This window comes from Schistocerca cancellata, chromosome 3 (genome assembly GCF_023864275.1).
Source record: "Schistocerca cancellata isolate TAMUIC-IGC-003103 chromosome 3, iqSchCanc2.1, whole genome shotgun sequence".
NCBI classification, from domain to species: Eukaryota; Metazoa; Arthropoda; class Insecta; order Orthoptera; family Acrididae; genus Schistocerca; species Schistocerca cancellata.
In genome coordinates, this window is record NC_064628.1 from 937,067,611 (window position 1) to 937,089,199 (window position 21,589).

Consider the following 21,589-nt stretch of genomic DNA (forward strand, 5'->3'; position numbering starts at 1 on the left):
GTTGAATGGATAGAGTTGATTCCAAATGGTGAACAGCATTTCTACCAGAAATCTTAGTCCCATCAGCGAACCATGTGTGCCTGTAGACTCAAGACCGCTTTTATGCAGAGTGACAGTAACATAGTCGTTATGCTTGTGTTATTAATCGCGCTGCCCATACACGACATGTGTTGTAGGCTGTGGAATCCCTCCGTGGCTAGTTTCAAACGTTGTTTCTCAATAGGGCGACACTCCCGGCGACACTCCCGGCGACACTCCCGGCGACACTCCCGGCGACACTCCCGGCGACACTCCCGGCGACACTCCCGGCGACACTCCCGGCGACACTCCCGGCGACACTCCCGGCGACACTCCCGGCGACACTCCCGGCGACACTCCCGGCGACACTCCCGGCGACACTCCCGGCGACACTCCCGGCGACACTCCCGGCGACACTCCCGGCGACACTCCCGGCGACACTCCCGGCGACACTCCCGGCGACACTCCCGGCGACACTCCCGGCGACACTCCCGGCGACACTCCCGGCGACACTCCCGGCGACACTCCCGGCGACACTCCCGGCGACACTCCCGGCGACACTCCCGGCGACACTCCCGGCGACACTCCCGGCGACACTCCCGGCGACACTCCCGGCGACACTCCCGGCGACACTCCCGGCGACACTCCCGGCGACACTCCCGGCGACACTCCCGGCGACACTCCCGGCGACACTCCCGGCGACACTCCCGGCGACACTCCCGGCGACACTCCCGGCGACACTCCCGGCGACACTCCCGGCGACACTCCCGGCGACACTCCCGGCGACACTCCCGGCGACACTCCCGGCGACACTCCCGGCGACACTCCCGGCGACACTCCCGGCGACACTCCCGGCGACACTCCCGGCGACACTCCCGGCGACACTCCCGGCGACACTCCCGGCGACACTCCCGGCGACACTCCCGGCGACACTCCCGGCGACACTCCCGGCGACACTCCCGGCGACACTCCCGGCGACACTCCCGGCGACACTCCCGGCGACACTCCCGGCGACACTCCCGGCGACACTCCCGGCGACACTCCCGGCGACACTCCCGGCGACACTCCCGGCGACACTCCCGGCGACACTCCCGGCGACACTCCCGGCGACACTCCCGGCGACACTCCCGGCGACACTCCCGGCGACACTCCCGGCGACACTCCCGGCGACACTCCCGGCGACACTCCCGGCGACACTCCCGGCGACACTCCCGGCGACACTCCCGGCGACACTCCCGGCGACACTCCCGGCGACACTCCCGGCGACACTCCCGGCGACACTCCCGGCGACACTCCCGGCGACACTCCCGGCGACACTCCCGGCGACACTCCCGGCGACACTCCCGGCGACACTCCCGGCGACACTCCCGGCGACACTCCCGGCGACACTCCCGGCGACACTCCCGGCGACACTCCCGGCGACACTCCCGGCGACACTCCCGGCGACACTCCCGGCGACACTCCCGGCGACACTCCCGGCGACACTCCCGGCGACACTCCCGGCGACACTCCCGGCGACACTCCCGGCGACACTCCCGGCGACACTCCCGGCGACACTCCCGGCGACACTCCCGGCGACACTCCCGGCGACACTCCCGGCGACACTCCCGGCGACACTCCCGGCGACACTCCCGGCGACACTCCCGGCGACACTCCCGGCGACACTCCCGGCGACACTCCCGGCGACACTCCCGGCGACACTCCCGGCGACACTCCCGGCGACACTCCCGGCGACACTCCCGGCGACACTCCCGGCGACACTCCCGGCGACACTCCCGGCGACACTCCCGGCGACACTCCCGGCGACACTCCCGGCGACACTCCCGGCGACACTCCCGGCGACACTCCCGGCGACACTCCCGGCGACACTCCCGGCGACACTCCCGGCGACACTCCCGGCGACACTCCCGGCGACACTCCCGGCGACACTCCCGGCGACACTCCCGGCGACACTCCCGGCGACACTCCCGGCGACACTCCCGGCGACACTCCCGGCGACACTCCCGGCGACACTCCCGGCGACACTCCCGGCGACACTCCCGGCGACACTCCCGGCGACACTCCCGGCGACACTCCCGGCGACACTCCCGGCGACACTCCCGGCGACACTCCCGGCGACACTCCCGGCGACACTCCCGGCGACACTCCCGGCGACACTCCCGGCGACACTCCCGGCGACACTCCCGGCGACACTCCCGGCGACACTCCCGGCGACACTCCCGGCGACACTCCCGGCGACACTCCCGGCGACACTCCCGGCGACACTCCCGGCGACACTCCCGGCGACACTCCCGGCGACACTCCCGGCGACACTCCATAGAAGAATATTTCCTTTCCGTCTTTTTCTCGAGGGCACAACTGACAACGCCACTTTCTGACATGCGGCTCTGGACTCCCCACGTCTTCGTCTCCACCTCTATTTTTTTGCAGCAACCTGCTGCAGCTCCCTTGGAAGATATCATGTTTCATGTCTATTCATATGCTCTTTGATAAGTGGCATGCCTAAAGCAGTCTAAAATTTCCTTTTTTGCATCTACTGTGTTGTTGAATTAGGCTTGCGGTATGACACAATAGCACTGTTTACACCAGCAATGTCCAATATTGCTAAGAAAATAGCCATAGGTCATCTCCTTGTGCGTCTCGAAGTGGTGTATGTACCACACAGCTGGTCAATGGCATCTTGCCCACCCTTTGTCTCATTGGAAAAACTAAAATGATAATCAATTACAGAGTGTTATCTTATGGTCGTGATGCATGCTGGACAATAAAATAACTGCCTTGTTATTCTTCGGAACATGTGAACAAAGCGTGAGGTCTGCATTATGTCCAAAGAGAGTAGATCCAATTTGTCTAGGCCGGCTAGTTTTGAATTTTTGTGGAATTTCAGGTTTGTTGGCTCTGACTGTTCCCAGGATAGTGAGCTGTGTTTTATATTTCTCAGAAAGTTCAATGGAGGTGAACTAATTGTCGACAGTCACATTACGATTTGTCCCTTTGATGGGTTCAATTATTCACAGCACTGTTTGAAGTTCGCAGAAACATGTCAGTGCCAACGCACTTTCTGAACCAATATAAATGAAAGCGTTATTGATATCAAAGTCACTGGAATCTGCGAGGCATAGAACTTTTATTCCACATTTATTAGGTTTTTTAGGCATGTACATTTTAAAAGGGCATCGTCGCCGAAATGGTACCAGCATTTCGTCAACAGTCACAAAGCTTCCAACAACAAAATACTGAATACAATTATGGATGAATGTATCCCAAATTTCACGAATAGGAGCAAGTTTATTTCTCTCCCTTCGCTCTACTCGTGTCTGGGCACAGTGAAACGGCAAGGCTGCAAGAATGAACAAGAATCTCGTGACACTCATAGTGGCCCAGAAGATCTCTCTACCTGTACTATCTGAAGCAAAAAGACTAGAAACATCTTCGTTTCCTGATTTCAATACACCTGCCAAGTATAACCGACCTAAAACTGCTTTGATTACAATCATAGAAAATACCAAAACCGCCAGCGCCATCTGTTGCTTAGATATACAGGGACGTGTAGAAAAAAGTCCTGGGGTCTGTGAGACCCCACTAGACCAGTTAAGGGTTAAGTCTTCTTCATCTGTAGTAAGTTTTGAGCAGTGTTTGATTAGCTTTTGATGTTTCCACGTTCTGATGTTTAGATTTCAGGTGGGTTTTAATCTTATGGGTCTGCAACGACAATCTCATCTGTAATTGTTAAGCCTGAAGTCCATGCCAGTCAAAAAAGCTTGTACCTGTTATTATGCAGTTTCGAAGTAGCATTCGATGTCTATTAGTAAATCTCCTACTGTTTATAGCAAGAGTCCTATCCTTTTATATTAGCAGTTTTAGTACTGCAGTTAAAATCTCTCCATATAATTAAAAGATTTGAACCTTAAGTTAAAAGTTCAGTAATTGCTTAGCAAACGTTACGTTACTTTAAGTCTTAAAAGACGCGAAGATCTTGTTGCCGACGCTCTCGACTTTAGTGTCTTAATGTGTATGGTATATGCAGACAGCCTCTGCTTCTGTAATTCACGCGGCGCTTGCCTGCGTGCACGTACCCGTGTACTTTGGCCTGCGCTTGTACCCGGACGTCGTCTCCGGTGACCGTTAGCTCTCACTGAAGTTTCGATCCCAGCTGCTGCTGCTGCTGCTGCTGCTGCTGCTGCTAAACAACTTAAAATCTCCCACCAGGCAGGATATCTGGAAAGCTTTTTCGAGCTTGCTCTGTCTTGTCTTCTAACGTAACGAACCCTAGAGTCTATTTTTTTTGTATCTGAGTGTACGAACATTTACCATACATCAGTTTTGAACGTGTAAATTCCATCTGTAACTAACTGCTCTCGATGGTCAGCTTGGCCTAACTTGGTTACATACTTCTTGAAACTTATTGGAAGATTACCAGAACATAAGGTTGTAAATTTTCCCTCTGCCTCTGAGGACTGATTCTTGTTCTTGATGTTGTGTAATTTAAATTACGAATCTTTGCTTAATTCGACTGTTATACCTGTGTGGGTGTTATTTAAGGGCCTTGTTGTCTACTGAGTTCTAAGACAGGCCCCTGCAGGGGTAAGCGTGGCTTCGGCCTACTTATTGTGATAAACAGTAATCATTTCAATTATTGTTTCTTTTTTAAACTTACTTATGTAAGTGAAGGTTGTTGTTTAATTGAAATTTCTCTTGTCTTACAGACTGCTTATGTATGAGAAAACTTGCTGTTCATTATTATGTATGACGTGCAATAGAAAATCGCGGTTTTATTTATCGCTCTGTTGGCATATTCTGAGATAAATTTGTTATTTCTTAAAGGAAAAAGATGTGCTCAGCCTGCGTTCGCCGTTCCAAGTCTCCTATCCTTCGTCCATCCTATGTTTGGACATTTCACTACTCTTCAGGAAAAGCTGGTGAGTAATTGTCCATCGTTTTCCTGAGTGCTCATCATATTTTGGGTGAAATATTTGTGTGTGTTTGGGCATAGTTTTATTGTGCCTCCTGACCTGTAAGTGAGGAAGATTTTGTCTTATTCGTTGTCTAAAAATACAGTCAAAAATTTGGCCTCGCCTTAGTGAAACGGTACTGATAGGAGCTTTCCAAGGCTTATCGTTTGTGACGTGCTGAAGATCCGGGTGTGATTAAGTTTTTGTGAGGATTTTCGGACACAATCAGTTGTTTTATTACTCAAATGTGCGACATCTTTCCGCCTTTCTTGTAAAATAAATCACCATCAGTTATTGCACAATGTACACAACATCCTTTACATTGAATTTCATGCAGCATTTGTGAGAAGAGTTTATTTTACTCTTTGAAGAGTGTGGTGGAGTTTGTTGCTGCGCTGAGTAAATAGATCGTGACGTCGTCTCAGGCAGCGGAAACGTCCCACATTCATCTTCACTGCTATTTATTAGCATTCAGGCACTTCTCCTTGATTGTCTCCGGAAGGCAAATGAAAATCTCAAGAGGATAGTGGAAAAGGCAGATGAACATTGAGAAAGTTGGACGAATAATTAGAGAAGGCAGAGGAGCGCTACCGTAAGACTCCATTTCTTTCTCGTCTTGTTCAATGACACCTTCGTCTGTCTTTTTGAAACTATCGTCTGTATTTTTAAGAAGTCGGAATTCATTATTGAAGATCAAATCAGTAATTGCGAAAAGAAGTAATTGCGAAAAGAAGTAATTGCGAAAAGAAGTAATTGCGAAAAGAAGTAATTGCGAAAAGAAGTAATTGCGAAAAGAAGTAATTGCGAAAAGAAGTAATTGCGAAAAGAAGTAATTGCGAAAAGAAGTAATTGCGAAAAGAAGTAATTGCGAAAAGAAGTAATTGCGAAAAGAAGTAATTGCGAAAAGAAGTAATTGCGAAAAGAAGTAATTGCGAAAAGAAGTAATTGCGAAAAGAAGTAATTGCGAAAAGAAGTAATTGCGAAAAGAAGTAATTGCGAAAAGAAGTAATTGCGAAAAGAAGTAATTGCGAAAAGAAGTAATTGCGAAAAGAAGTAATTGCGAAAAGAAGTAATTGCGAAAAGAAGTAATTGCGAAAAGAAGTAATTGCGAAAAGAAGTAAGGTGCGACAGCACGGTCGGTGAGAGAAATAATCGTTCGATTAGAACTGCTAAAGTTTGACCTGTTTTAGTAAAAGACCAGAAAGCTGTTCTTGGGGAAAGTTAACAGTCCAGATTAGTCAAGGCTATTGCTCGGTAACTGGAATTACCGTAAAAGAGACAAGATGAATGAAAGAACAGCTGCTCAAGAAGTCGCAATCCAGATTAAAGAGCATACTGAAATGCACGATGCTACACATGATAGAGACGAGGTGGTTTCTGTGCCTGGTGAGCATAAAGTGCAGGCTAACCAGATGACAGAGGATACAGTTAACGAAGCAAATTACGGAGCACATTGAACTGCAGGTGCAGAAATAGACAGGTTACCGAGAAATTAGAAGATGTAGCTCCCTTTGTGTTTATTAATAAAATATCAGAAGTAAGACAGCAATGCCAGTTCTAGCACATGTAACTATCATCACATGTGGTGACGTGTTACACACCTGATATCAGTCACCTACCTGCCCTCCTTGGAGCCCCCACTCCCTCTCCCACAGGAAACCACCGGGAATCGATCGAGGTCCCACAGGGGGGGGGGGGGGGGATCACCCAGGCAATTGTGCTACTCATATTCTAGGATCAAGCTGATCCTCATCCTCCTCCTCCTCCTCCAGCTCCTCCAGCTCCTCCAGCTCCTCCAGCTCCTCCAGCTCCTCCAGCTCCTCCAGCTCCTCCAGCTCCTCCAGCTCCTCCAGCTCCTCCAGCTCCTCCAGCTCCTCCAGCTCCTCCAGCTCCTCCAGCTCCTCCAGCTCCTCCAGCTCCTCCAGCTCCTCCAGCTCCTCCAGCTCCTCCAGCTCCTCCAGCTCCTCCAGCTCCTCCAGCTCCTCCAGCTCCTCCAGCTCCTCCAGCTCCTCCAGCTCCTCCAGCTCCTCCAGCTCCTCCAGCTCCTCCAGCTCCTCCAGCTCCTCCAGCTCCTCCAGCTCCTCCAGCTCCTCCAGCTCCTCCAGCTCCTCCAGCTCCTCCAGCTCCTCCAGCTCCTCCAGCTCCTCCAGCTCCTCCAGCTCCTCCAGCTCCTCCAGCTCCTCCAGCTCCTCCAGCTCCTCCAGCTCCTCCTCCTCCAGCTCCTCCAGCTCCTCCTCCTCCAGCTCCTCCAGCTCCTCCTCCTCCAGCTCCTCCTCCTCCAGCTCCTCCTCCTCCAGCTCCTCCTCCTCCAGCTCCTCCTCCTCCAGCTCCTCCTCCTCCAGCTCCTCCTCCTCCAGCTCCTCCTCCTCCAGCTCCTCCTCCTCCAGCTCCTGCTCCTCCAGCTCCTCCTCCAGCTCCTCCAGCTCCTCCTCCTCCTCCTCCTCCTCCTCCTCGTCGTCTTCTTTTATAACGAACTCTTGTGGGAGGGGGGGTGTCAGTTTGGAGCTGGGCAACAGACACATTTTCTTCCTATTTCTTAATACAAATAATATGCGACACCAGCAGACACCACACTGATTTTGAGATATTTTTTCCGCATTCTCCTGAACTGTACACACATTTCACACACTTTCCCATTTTATAACTGGAGGACCTCTGTTTATAACAGACTACCACCTCTCCCTATGCTTCAAATTACGTCACAAGATGTCAGAGTTTAGTATTACGTGGCACCAGCCAAGACTACACCCGGGCTGAAACGTAGGCACTGCGGCAGACCATCTGCCCAGTAGTGGTCGGCCGCTGTGGCGGATCGGTTCTAGGCACTTCGGTCCGAAAGCACGCTGCTGCTATGGTCGCAGGTTCGAATCCTGCCTCGGGCATGGATATGTGTGCTGTCCTCAGAACTACGTAAACCTAAGTCTAGTGGACTGATGATCTCAGATGTTAAATCCCTTAGTGCTTAGTGCCATTTCAACCCAGTAGTGGCAAAGATATTTGCACAACATGTGTGTAATCACCTCCAGTATCGTAGCTGTCACAAACGATGCTCAGTCATTCAGCGGAGGTCATCGCGCTACAGAAGAACCTGTCGCAACTCGCGGACGTCTTTGCAGAGAAACGTTGCTGACAGAGAAAGGACGGAAGGGCGGGGAGTGGACTGCTTAGTGCTCACACTCTCTGGACATCCAAGACAACTGTCGTAACTCTGAGACAGCTATATGCTCAGCAGATAACCAATGCTAACAATTTAAGGGCCAAGAGCATCTCTAACCACCACACTTTGTTGCACCAGTCCTGCTGATGAAAGAGACATACCCCCCATTAGACGTGAACCATACCGTTAAGTCGGGGAAAATGTTACCGAACAAACATAGTCGTAGGACCAGATCTGCCAGGTGTAACTGTCGCAGTATTATAGTGCAGCCTTATTGTAACTCTCGCAAATGGACGCGGAAGCAGTCGGGAGTGTGTGCGACGCCGCCACATGCAAACGAGTCAGATGTGCTCAATGTGAAGCGAACCACTTCGTTTAACCATTAACATTTAATTTTAGGATGAAAACTCTTTAATAATCACAATTTTTCCATGCCTAGCAATGTGAAAGCTATTAGTGACAGACGGAAAATGGATAGGACATTTTAGTGGGAAATTCGATGCAATTTAGTTTTACATCGAGAAACATTTTCGCTAGAAGTTGCAGTGTGTGTTATTCGAGAAAAACAAAGTGACGTTCAACAGCCCGGCCCACCCCCATGCTCAAACCCCACCTGTGACGACTTTCGGTGTGTTGCTCGTGACACACCCTGCTGCCAATGTAGCAAATTTCGCGACTACAAGAATTTTGCCCGATCGACCTTATTCGGTCGTCCTTGACTGGGCTGTACTGTATATCGGCGTCACCTAGCTGCTCAAACCTTGGCTGACAGAAATCACTGTTTACACTCTCGCGGATGTTTCGGTCATCTACAAATCTGGTATTCGTATTCTAAACGAAAGTATTCACTGTAATTGCGAAAGAATATTGCAGGCTTCAGTTTCACAAAGCGCCGACGTCAACACAGATAATGCGATCCCATTAATAGGAATTTGGTGTACTTTTAATTGTAACTAAACATGTGGAACGTAACTTACATTTCAGGCAGAATAATCTGCACTTTGTCACCCCACGGGCGCCTCTGCGCCTCTCGAGTCATTCCTCGATGTCTTAACCCTGTCTCCCCACCGTCCCTACCAGCATGTCCCACATGTTCCTCTCCTCAACGATTCTGAGGAGAACCTCGTCATTCCTTACTTTATCACCTCTCAACATTGATTTGTAGCAGCACATCTAAACGGCTTCGATTCTCCCTGTTCCGGTTTTTCCAGAGGCCGTAGTTAACTTCTCTACAATGTTGTGTGATGTGTACATAGTTCTGCATAGTCAGCACGTACACAACTTTCCCACTAGAGTGCACCCCGCTAAGCACAACAGCGCAGGCGCAGCGCTCGTCCGTCTCCGCACTATGAGATGGCGCTGCCTTAGAGACGGACCAAACTCTGCTTCCGCGATCCGCGTATTAATATGTAACACAGGCAATGAGAGTGCTGCAAACGTAGAACCTTTTCTCCTCACGGACCACACTCACGCAGTGATACCTGAACGCGTGAGGTATTATAACGAGTGTACAGACCTCCGATTAGTCAGTCTGCATTAGTCTGTAGTCAAGTTTCAGTCTAATAAGATTACCATATTCTTGTCCATAGCCATGAAGATAAATGAATAGACACTTTGTCAAGTATCAGAGATATGTGAGAATAAGATTGAAGTTCCTTTGGTCTTGGTACGTTAGATTGTCAATTGTAAACAGCATCCAGAATCAAGTGTATGCTTTTTTATTTTAATAAATGTGTGTGAAAATTAATCAAGTTCTGTTTAAAGTTGGTCACCGTCAATCTGCTACTTTAAGCGTGCAAGTGGCATTTCTATCGTCTGACTTAACGGCAGCAGATAAACAACGCCACGTTAAGACCACGAGACATATTGCTGACACTCGCCTACTTCGTTAGAGCGACAAGTCAAATAATCTGATGGTGTGTGTACCGAAGGTCTTACAGTATGCACACCACATTGTGCTTCATTCGTACGGTCTCAGAAAATTCTCCTGCAAATTAAGGCCAGCCTTTGCTACTACCAGACTTCTTTCGGCCAGGAATGGCACCTTTGCCACTGCCAGTTTACTTGTCACGAAAGACAGTAGCTTCAACGGCGTGCTAGTTTCTGCCGATTAAACATACTGGCCTCACGACGAGGGCGTGGTGAAAAGTTATGACTCCACATTTTTTGTGCGAAAACTGTTAAAGCTAGTTAAATGAAACAAATTTTATGAGCATTCTACATATCTGTTCTTCACGTCTACGTATTTATTTCTCGACACAGTCATCCTGGCGATGCCTATATTTCTCCCGATGAGGACCAATTTGTTGATACGGTTACTGTAGAGTGGTTGACTTTGGTAGTGGTGAAGCAGTACAAGCAGACTTGAGGTTGTCAACAAAGTCAAGTTCTCAGTGTTCAAGTTCTGGAAAGAGACAAACCCTTATGTGGCCAAGACGGGATTATATGGAAGATGGTCGATGACGGTGGGCACGAGACGCCGGGCTGTTGCAGATGCAGCAGTGCCCGTGCGTCGTCTGCCATCGTCATGCTGAAGAAGGGGATTTACAACACAGAGCGCGACGTTACTCAGATGAACATAACTAAAAACTGATGCAGTTGTCGAATGGATGGCCGACAGCCTTTGTTAGATTGTGGGTATGTCAGGCGAATAAATACTAGTAATCATAATACGTCTATTACTCTGCTCTATCAAGTGTCAGACAATCCACAATTAATGCAAATGAGCCTTTAAATACTTAATGCTACATACGTAATTATGACAACCAGTGGCAACTTCTAAATAAACATTCAATAATGAGGACCTGTGGCAACGCAAATCTGATAAATCTTACATCAGAGTCGGGAGGGGGAAAGAGAGAGGGGAAACCGAGTGTAATCGTCTAAGTATGTAGTGACTGTCATAAAAGTAATCCGTACACAAGAGAATCTCTTAAAGTAATACATAGGACTACAGAAGGTAATACGTCACAGTTCTATATTTTGCAGGCAAATTGTTTACGGTGTCACGGTGCCAGAGCCTCACTCTGAACATCTGCCGTGTAATATTACAAATTGGCTCAAAATCCCCTACGCCTCACACGGCAGCAGCTGTGGGCGACGGAAGTGCTGCGACGTCAGCGGCCCTCGCCTGCGGCCGAGTGTGGGACGCCCGAACATTTTCCAAGATCAGCTGCTGGCTGGAGGTCGCGAATCAGCAGTCGAGGTTATGAAGTAGAAGTTATAAGACGAAGGTACGAAATTTAGTTAATAGATGTGATTTCTTTCCAACAAGGAATGCTAAATCTTTTTTTTTGTTATGGTTTTAGGGCGCAAAACTGCTAAGGTCATTATCGCCAGGTCTGTGACTTAGGAAACAGTAAAAAAACGAAAACGGAAACTTGCAGCAATGGGAACGAAAGTCATAAAATTGGAGAAACTAAAAGCAGAAGGAAGGCTTAAAAATTCACTACAGAAGGGGGTTGGTTGTCCCAAAAAAAAAAAAAAAAAAAAATTCAAATGACTGACGTCATTTCACTGGCACGAATGAACTCTAGAACGCGATCGGCCGATCGCGTGTCATCTGCTAAAATTGACGATATATCAGGCGACAGCTGTAGACGGGCGCGTAACGGAGTAAAATAGGGGCACTCAATTAAAAGGTGTCTTACCGTCCACAACTGAGAGCAGTGGGGACAGAGTGGGGACAGAGTGGGGACAGAGTGGGGACAGAGTGGGGGGAGGATCGCCGCTTAAAAGATGTCGATGGCTAAAAAGACAGTGCCCTATCCGGAGTCGAGCTAAAATTACCTCCTCCCGACGACGCGTTCGAGAGGAAGAGGTTTTTTTTTTTTTTTTTTTTGGTTGGGTTTAAGGGCGCTCAACTGCTGAGGTCATTAGCGCCCAGTCACTGTTGTTTGAGCACATGGAATCTGGTAAAACTCAAGGGGATGGAGGGGACACCAGAAGGACCCGACAAAGATGCAGACAAAATAAGTAAAAAGATTAAATGTCCTTGGACAAGCCAGGTAAAGTTATAAAACGCAGAATACGAGCAGCTGCTCGAGCGTCATCAGCTAAAACATCCGGTAAAGTAGATGGCAGGGACAGGACAACACGAAATTGACTAAAACGGGGACACGACAATAAAACATGGCGCACTGTTAATGCCTGACCACAATGGCACTGCGGGGCTGGGTCACCGGAGAGCAGGTAGCGGTGGCTAAACCGGCAATGCCCAATCCGCAACCTGGTCAGAAGGACCTCCTCGCGCCGAGATGGTCGGGAGGAAGTTGTCCAAGCAGTTGGTAGCGGTTTTACTGCCCGGAGCTTGTTTCCTTGGAGGGATGACCAAGCATCCCACCACAACGACACAAGCCTCTTACATACATCCCCACGAACGTCGGATGACGGGACACAATGGGAGGCTGGCCGAGGCAGGAGGACTGCAGCCCTGGCTGCAGCATCCGCAGCCTCATTCCCAGGCACTCCCACATGTCCGGGAACCCACAGAAAGCTGACAGAACCACCATTATCAGCCAAAGAATGGAGGGACTGCTGTATCCGTTGTATCAAGGGATGGACCGGATAGGGAGCTCCAAGGCTCTGAAGAGCACTGAGTGAGTCAGAGCACAGTACATATGATGAATGGTGGTGGCGGCGGGCATACTGAACGGCCTGATGGAGAGCAAAAAGCTCGGCCGTAAAGCTGGAACACAGGTCGAGGAGCCTGTATTTAAATGTGGCGGCCCCGACGACAAAGGCACAGCCGACACCATCGTCAGTTTTGGAGCCATCGGTGTAAATAAAGGTGTGACCGGCAAGTCGAGCACGAAGTTCGGCAAACCGTGAGCAATACATTGCAGCCGGAGTACCATCCTTCGGGAGTGAGCTGAGGTCGAGATAAATATGAACCGGAGCCTGGAGCCAAGGTGGGAGAGGAAGAGGTCCAAGCGCAAGGAAGGGCTTTCACTTCCCGCAATTTATTACGGGGAAGTGCTGACCAATGCGCATGCCATAAATGAGCAACTTTGCGACATAAACCGCTCCGTAGATCGGTGAAGGGAAGCGACTGAATAGCTGGCCGAGGAAGGGAGACTGCAGCCTTGGCCGCTATATCGGCCGCCTCATTCCCACAGATACCAGCGTGTCCCGTGAGCCAGAGGAACGCCACCGAGACGCCCCCCAGGTGGAGCAAGCGCAGACAGTCCTGAATCCGGTGGACCAGAGGGTGCACAGGGTAAAGAGCTTGGAGACTCAGGAGAGAGCTGAGAGAATCTGAGCAGATAACGTACTGTATCCGCTGATGGCGGCGGATGTAGTGGACAGCCCGGAGAACAGCGTAAAGCTCCGCAGTATAGACCGAATACTGGTCGGGAAGCCGAATGCGATTTGGGGTGTCGCCAACAATATAGGCACTCCCTACACCTAACGATGTTTTCGAGCCATCGGTGTAAATAAATGTGGCTTCCGTCATTTGTGCACATAGAGCAGCAAATGCCCGACGATAAACAAGTGAAGGGGGTACCATCCTTGGGAAATCGACAAAGGTCACGGAGCAGGCAGATCCGGGGACGGAGCCAAGGCGGTGCTGTACCCCAAGTTGTCAAGAAGGTTTTAGGAAAGCGGAAGGAAAGAGAATGGAGCAGTTGACGGAAGCGGACTCCCGGTGGTAGTAGGGAGGAGGGGCGGCCTGCATACCCTACATCAAAGGAGGCGTCGGAAAAAATGTCATGGGCTGGATTAGCAGGCATGGAAGACAGATGGCTAGCATAACGGCTCAGAAGGACTGCTCGCCGGTTGGACAGCGGAGGTTCAGCAGTCTCAGCATAAAGGCTTTCCACAGGGCTGGTGTAAAAAGCTCCAGACACTAAACGTAATCCACGGTGGTGGATAGAGTCGGGACGACGAAGAATAGACGGCCGAGCAGAGGAGTAGACTATGCTTCCATAGTCCAATTTCGAGCGCACTAAGGCGCGATAGAGGCGGAGAAGGACCACACGGTCCGCTCCCCAGGAGGTACCATTCAGGACACGGAGGGTGTTGAGGGATCGCAGACAGCGAGCCGAAAGATACGAAATGTGGGAGGACCAGCATAGTTTCCTGTCAAACATAAGACGCAAGAATTTAGCGACGTCTGAAAACGGAAGGTTGACGGGTCCTAGATGTAAGGAGGGTGGAAGAAACTCCTTACGTCGCCAAAAATTAACACAAACGGTCTTCCTGGGAGAAAAACGGAAGCCGGTTTCGATGCTCCAAGAGTGGAGGCGATCGAGACATCCTTGAAGACGTCGTTCAAGAAGGTTGGTCCGTTGAGAGCTGTAGTAGATCGCAAAATCGTCCACAAAGAGGGAGCCCGAGACATCAGGAAGGAGACAATCCATAATTGAATTGATGGCAATGGCAAACAGTACAACACTCAGCACGGAGCCCTGGGGTACCCCGTTTTCTTGGGAGAAAGTACGGGAGAGAGTAGTGTTCACCCGCACCCTAAATGTGCGCTCTGCCATAAATTCGCGAAGAAAAAGGGGCAGCCGACCTCGAAAGCCCCAAGAGAACTGTGTGCGGAGGATACCTGTCCTCCAACAGATATCGTATGCTCTCTCCAGATCAAAAAATATTGCTACTGTTTGGCGTTTCCGGAGAAAATTGTTCATGATATAAGTGGAGAGAGCAACAAGATGGTCAACGGCAGAACGATGCTTTCGGAACCCGCATTGGGCAGGTGTTAAAAGACTGCGGGACTCCAGCCACCACGCTAGACGGTAATTCACCATACGCTCCAAAACCTTACAGACACTACTCGTGAGAGAAATGGGGCGATAGCTAGAGGGGAGATGTTTGTCCTTTCCAGGTTTCGGAACAGGAACGACAATAGCTTCCCGCCATCGTCTGGGAAAAGTACTGTCGGTCCAAATTCGATTATAAAGGCGAAGGAGACTATGGGTTGATAAATGCAGCAACATTTGGACGTGGATACCATCCGGTCCTGGGGCGGAGGAGCGAGAAGAAGAGAGTGCATGTTGGAGTTCCCGAATGGAGAAAACAGTATTGTAGCTTTCGTGATTTTGAGAGGAGAAAGCGAGATGTCGCACTTCCGCTGCACGTTTATTCGGGAGAAACGCTGGCGGGTAATTTGAAGAGCTCGAAATCTCAGCAAAGTGCTGACCCAACGAGTTAGAAATTGCGACGGGGTCCACTAATGTATCATGCACGACAGTGAGCCCAGAGACCGGGGAGAAACTAGGCGCGCCTGAGAACCGTCGAAGCCGACTCCAAACTTCCGAGGAGGGAGTGAAGGTGTTAAATGAGCTAATAAAGAATTTCCAGCTTGCCTTCTTGCTATCGCGGATGACGCGACGGCATCGCGCACGGAGCTGCTTATAGCGGATACAGTTGGCCAAAGTAGGATGGTGACGGAAAATGCGAAGAGCACGTCGCCGCTCACGTAGTGCGTCACGGCATGCCTCGTTCGACCAAGGAACTGGGGGGCGCCGGGGCAATTCGGAGGTGCGTGGTATTGAACGTTCCGCAGCTGTAAGAATAACGTCGGTAATGTGTGTGACCTCATCGTCGACGCTGGGAAAGCGACGGTCATCGAATGTCGCTAGAGACGAAAAAAGTGTCCAATCGGCTTGGGCAAATTTCCAGCGTCGCGAGCGCATATATGGCAGTGGAGGCTGCAGTCTAAGGACACATGGAAAGTGGTCACTCGAGTGTGTATCATCAAGGGCGAACCATTTGAAACGCCGAGCTAGCGGAACAGTACCGACCGCAAGGTCCAAATGAGATAAGGTTGTCGTGGAGGCAGACAAAAATGTGGGGACCCCAGTGTTGAGGCAAACTAGATCCGCTTGGTGGAAGACGTCTAGCAATATGGAGCCACGGGGACAAGGATGTGGAGATCCCCAAAGCGGGTGGTGGGCATTGAAGTCCCAACCAGCAAATAGGGGGGTGGAAGCTGACCAAGAAGATGAAGGAAATCAGCTCGCGCCATTGGTGTGGACGATGGAAGGTATACAGTACAGAGAGAACGTGTATCCAGAAAGGGAAAGACGGACGGCGACAGCTTGGAAGGAAGTGTTTAAGGGGATTGGGTGATAATGGGGAGTATCATTGAGAAGAATCATGAGTCCTCCATGGGCTGGAGAGCCTTCAACAGAGGGGAGATCATATTGGACGGTCTGAAAATGAGGGAGAACAAAGCGGTCATGGGGACACAGCTTTGTTTCCTGAAGACAGAAGATGACCGGCGAGTAGGATCGTAAGAGGATCGACAATTCATCCCTATTGGCTCGAATGCCACGGATATTCCAGTGGATAATGGACATGGGGTGAACAGAAAATGGAGGAATGGGACCAAAGTTGCTGTCAACTCAAAGACTGCTCGGAGCTAGCGACCGACAGCATGGAATGGCATTCAGCCGAAGGCAGAAGATCCTGATCCATAGGTTGGTCAGGAGCAGCTCCTGCCACCAGCGATCGGCCGGTTGACCGGCCACCAGCAGTGCGCCTCGGCGACACAGAAGACGGCCGAGGGCGATTTCCGCCAGGTGGTGCTGTAGATGGGACACGCCTTGGCGGAGAAGGAGAGGAACTGGGTTTCTTGGTAGCCTTCTTAGAAGTATGATGTTTAGATGAAGGAGGAACCGATGGGTGGGAAGTTGCGGTACGTAAAAACTCTTCACGAGTATGCTCTTTTTTGGAAGGCTTGGTGTCTGACTTTTGGGCTCGAGATTTAGCAGAACCCGATGAAGGGTGAGCCATAGAGTGGGCAGGCGAAAGTGGTGAGGTTGAACGGGCGATCTTTGCGCTGGCCGATCTGACGACCGTGGCACTAAAGGTGAGGTCGCAAGTCTGCGTGGCCGCCTCCTTTGTTGGCCGAGGAGAAGCAAGAACAGTGCTGTATTTTCCTGTCTGAGGCACGGTGGGCTGGCGACTGGCGAATAATTTTCGAGCAGCAAAGGTCGACACCTTTTCCTTCACTCTTATTTCCTGGATGAGCTTTTCATCCTTAAAAACGGGGCAATCTCGAGAGGAAGCAGCGTGGTCCCCCATACAGTTGATGCAGCGAGGGGATGGAGGTGGACAAGCACCCTCATGGGCATCCTTGCCACACGTAACACATTTGGCCGGATTGGAACAGGACTGGCTGGTGTGATTGAACCGCTGACATCGATAGCAACGCGTAGGGTTTGGGACGTAAGGGCGAACGGAAATTCTCATAACCTGCTTTGATTTTCGATGGGAGTTGAACTTCGTCAAATGTCAAGAAGACAGTGCGGGTTGGAATGATGTTCGTGTCAACCCTTTTCATAACTCTATGAACAGCCGTGACGCCCTGGTCATACAGGTAGTGCTGAATTTCTTCGTCAGACAATCCATCGAGGGAGCGTGTATAAACGACTCCACGTGAGGAATTTAAGGTACGATGCGGTTCCACCCGGACAGGGAAGGTGTAGAGCAGAGAAGTACGCAGCAATTTTTGTGCCTGGAGGGCACTGACTGTTTCTAACAACAGGGTGCCATTCCGTAATCTGGAACAAGACTTTACAGGACCTGCAATTGCGTCGACACCTTTCTGAATAATGAAAGGGTTGACCGTGGAGAAGTCGTGACCTTCATCAGTCCGAGAAACAACAGGGAACTGTGGCAACGATGGAAGAATCGTCTGTGGCTGAGACTCAGTATACTTACGTTTGTGAGCAGACATAGTGGAAGGTGAGGAAACCATTGCGGAAGAATCCCCCATGATTACCAGCGTCTCCGATGGCGCGCTCCTCCCTTGTGGGGGCCCTCACTGAGGGCACTCCCGCCTAAGGTGATTGCCGATTGGTCCCTCCGTCCGTTTGTTCACACCTCAGGTCACACCTCCCTACACTTTCGGAAGGTATCAGCTCAGGTAATCACCCCTCCCTGGGCCTGGCCGTTACCAGGGGGTACGTACGTGTCCTACCTGTCTACCCGGGGCGGGGAATTACGCGTTACCCCGTCACCGGCTACGCATGGAAGTGCGTGGGTCGGCCTTCAGACACGCACAGGGAGGAAAAAAGAGAAAGGGAAAGGAAAGAAGAGGGGTCTCAAACGCCGCAGCGGAGAAAAGGGTAAAGAGAAGAGGTAAGGAAAAGAGAAGGACAAAGGAAGGAAGAAGACATACAAGCAAATAAGGCGAGGAATGCGTTACATTTACGAGCGTCCGTCTCCGGACGTAGGCACAAACCATACTCCCTGATGGGGAGAAAGGGAAGGAAAGAGCCAGAGGTGAGGGGAGGAGGGGCGAAGATGGGGGATGGGGAAGGATGCGGAAAGGGAAGGTATGCAGCCCAGAAAGGAAGGAGGGCCACATTAGCTCGGGGGTCCTGTGCTCGCTACGCACGTATCCACAAAAGAGTTGTGGACCCCCCTGGGGGGAAATGCTAAATTTGATTGGCTGGGCTCTTAAGGGTCTGAGTTCTGAATGATCACAATTGTCAGAGAGCTCGCGTCCGCTTCTCTGGGCTATGTTTCGCTCGGTTAAGCTTGCGAAGCTCGAGGTTCCGTTTCCACTTGCAAGATACGGATCTTTAGCGCCCGTCCCCAAGTTTGGCGGACGATAGCGCCGCTCGGCAAAGCTTCTGCCTCATTGCCGCTCGTGAGACCCTCCCCACGCGCTAACCTCCCACCCTCTCGGAAGGACGCTGCAAGCTGGCCGCCTGTGTTGGCCACTGTGGCTCCAAAACGTTTCTCTAGTTCCCTACTGTCATCTCCATGTGTTTTAGTCTCCTCATTCTGCTTCTGCACAGAGACAAGTAACAAGTAGGAAAGTTACTAAACCTTTTGGATACTTGTACGACCGTCAGCCGAATACACTGACACCATACTACCACAGAGTACGGGTGACTGACTGAAGAAAAATCAGCTACACACTGGCTAAAGAAAACTCTGCTGGTGAATGGGACCTCATGCTCTTCCAGATGTTCTGGTCGTGCAAGGATTTTCTAGTTATTGCAGTTGTTATCACGAATCATTTTGTAACATCGCTATGTTGCGAATTAATTTCAAATACAGGGTGTTTCCATGTGTGAATTATTCACCATCACTTCTCAAAGCACAAGCAAAAACTAGTCAAACGTCGCAATACACATGGGTACATAAATCAACCGTTGTAGACATACAGCACATTGACTCTTCCAGTTCATCAGTGTCAAGGAACACACGGCATCTCTAAACGTTAAAGTAAGTGTTCAAAATGTGGTCCATGCGTCTGAATGCAACAATTAACTCGTTTCTAAAAAGAGTTACGAATCCTCTCAGGCAGTTCTAGTAAACTTCGTACATGCTGGAGCGCTGCTTCAGCTCTCTTGAGGAACTAGACTTGCGGACTGATCTCGGTAGCGTAGACCTGGCTTTAGACATGACCCCACCACAGCAATCAGTGAGATTTAAATCCGGAGACTGTGGAGGCCACAGCATAGGCATTGCTCTGCCTATCCAATGTTGACCGTACGTCCAAATTAGAAGCAGGCGCACTCGTAGATGAAAATGTGCTGTAGCGCCGTCATGCATCAGCCACATGTTCAGGCGTTGGTTCAGTGAGACATCATCGTTTAAGTCTGGAAGTATCGTCCGCAGAAACCGCATGCACTGCTGTCCGGTTAGTCTTTGTGGTATGAAGAGTGGTCCAGTTACATGGTGTCCGAGCAGTACTGCCTTGAACTTCATCGAATAATGCTGCTGATGTTGTCATACATGTGCTCCGTTGGGACTGAAATCGGCCCAAATGTGACACTTATCGCAATTAGAAATACCCTCACGGGTAAATCCAGCCTCATCTTTGAACAAAATACTGCTTGTAGGCAGGGCTTCAGGATGCACTGTTGTTTCACCCATTGGCAGAAATTCGCTCTAAAAGGGAAGTCAGCATTGTTGAGGACTTACACTCGCTGGAGATGATATGGATATATGTAAAATCCGCCACACACTGCTACGGCTCAGGACACACTCTTGGGTAGCAATCCTCCTCGATGAAGTACGCATTGTACACGAACATCAGAGTAACACCCTTTTCTCAGCATCGGGTGTTTTTTTTTTTTTTTTTTTTGTGGTTTGAGGGCGCACAACTTCAATGGTCATTAGCGCCCTGACTACTCTAAAAAATGCACCGCGAGCCACAAGTTGACAACAACAACTAAAAGGAAAAACACAATAAAAGACAGACTGACAGGCATAGGATTAAAAAACTTCATCAAATGTCCTTAGCGAGGTGTGTCAAATTGATAAAACAAAGAACACGAGCAGCTGCTCGTGGGTCATCCGCTAAAATGTCATCGAAAGTATTAGGCAGGTTAAGATCGAGGCGCAGTTGGTTAAGATCGGGACAGGACATTAAAATGTGTCTAACCGTCAGCAAGTGCCCACATGGGCAGAACGGCGCCGGCGCAGCCGTCAGCAGATGGCGATGGCTGAACCGGCAGTGTCCAATTCTTAACCGGGCTAAAACGACCTCCTCCCGCCGAGAAGGGCGTGAGGAGGACGTCCAAGCCACGGGAAGAGGTTTTAAGGCCCGAAGCTTGTTGTCGGTAAGTGCAGCCCAATCGGCATGCCACAGCGACACAACGCGCCGACAAATGACCCTGCTAAAATCGGACGAAGGGACACAACAAGAAGCTGTCTGAGGCTGGAGGACCGCAGCCTTGGCCGCGGCATCTGCAGCTTCGTTCCCAGGGATACCGACATGGCCAGGAACCCACATAAAGCTAACCGGTGGACCGACGTCCACCAGCCGCTGAAGAGAGCGTTGGATCCGGTGTACGAAAGGGTGAACCGGGTACGGATCACTGAGGCTCTGGATGGCGCTCAGGGAATCTGAGCAGATGACATAAGCAGAATGTCGGTGGCGGCAGATGTAAAGAACAGCCTGGTAGAGGGCAAAGAGCTCAGCTGTGTAGACCGAACAATGGTCATGGAGCCGGTATTGGAAACTTTGTGCCCCGACTATAAAGGAACACCCAACCCCGTCATTGGTCTTAGAGCCATCTGTATAAATGAAAGTCATGGTGATGAACTTCGAACGAAGTTCCAAAAAACGGGAGTGGTAGACCGAACTGGGGGTGACCTCTTTTGGGAGCGAGCTGAGGTCAAGGTGAAGGCGGACCTGAGCCTGGAGCCAAGGTGGCGTGTGGCTCTCGCCCACTCGAAAGGTTGCAGGGAGTGAAAAATTAAGGTGTTGAAGGAGGCGACGAAAGCGAACTCCAGGGGGTAGCAGGGCAGAGACATACAACCTATATTGACGGTCAAGAGAGTCGTCAAAAAAGGAACGATAAGACGGATGGTCGGGCATTGACAGTAGCCGACAGGCATACCGACAAAGCAGTATATCGCGCCGGTAAGTGAGTGGCAATTCGCCAGCGTCAGCATGAAGACTCTCTACGGGACTGGTATAAAATGCTCCGATCGCAAGTCGTAAACCCCGATGTTGTATGGAGTTGAGGCGGCGTAAGATGGA

At 50.7% G+C, this 21,589-nt stretch overlaps 1 protein-coding gene across 1 annotated transcript; it reads right to left on the reverse strand.

Moving 5' to 3' along the window:
* Positions 1 to 216: 216 nt before the first annotated feature.
* On the reverse strand, positions 217 to 2,487 carry LOC126176660 (elastin-like). The gene has a single exon (XM_049923818.1). It carries the CDS (start codon positions 2,485 to 2,487, stop codon positions 217 to 219), a length of 2,271 nt encoding a protein of 756 aa, XP_049779775.1.
* Between the last annotated feature and the right edge of the window lie 19,102 nt (positions 2,488 to 21,589).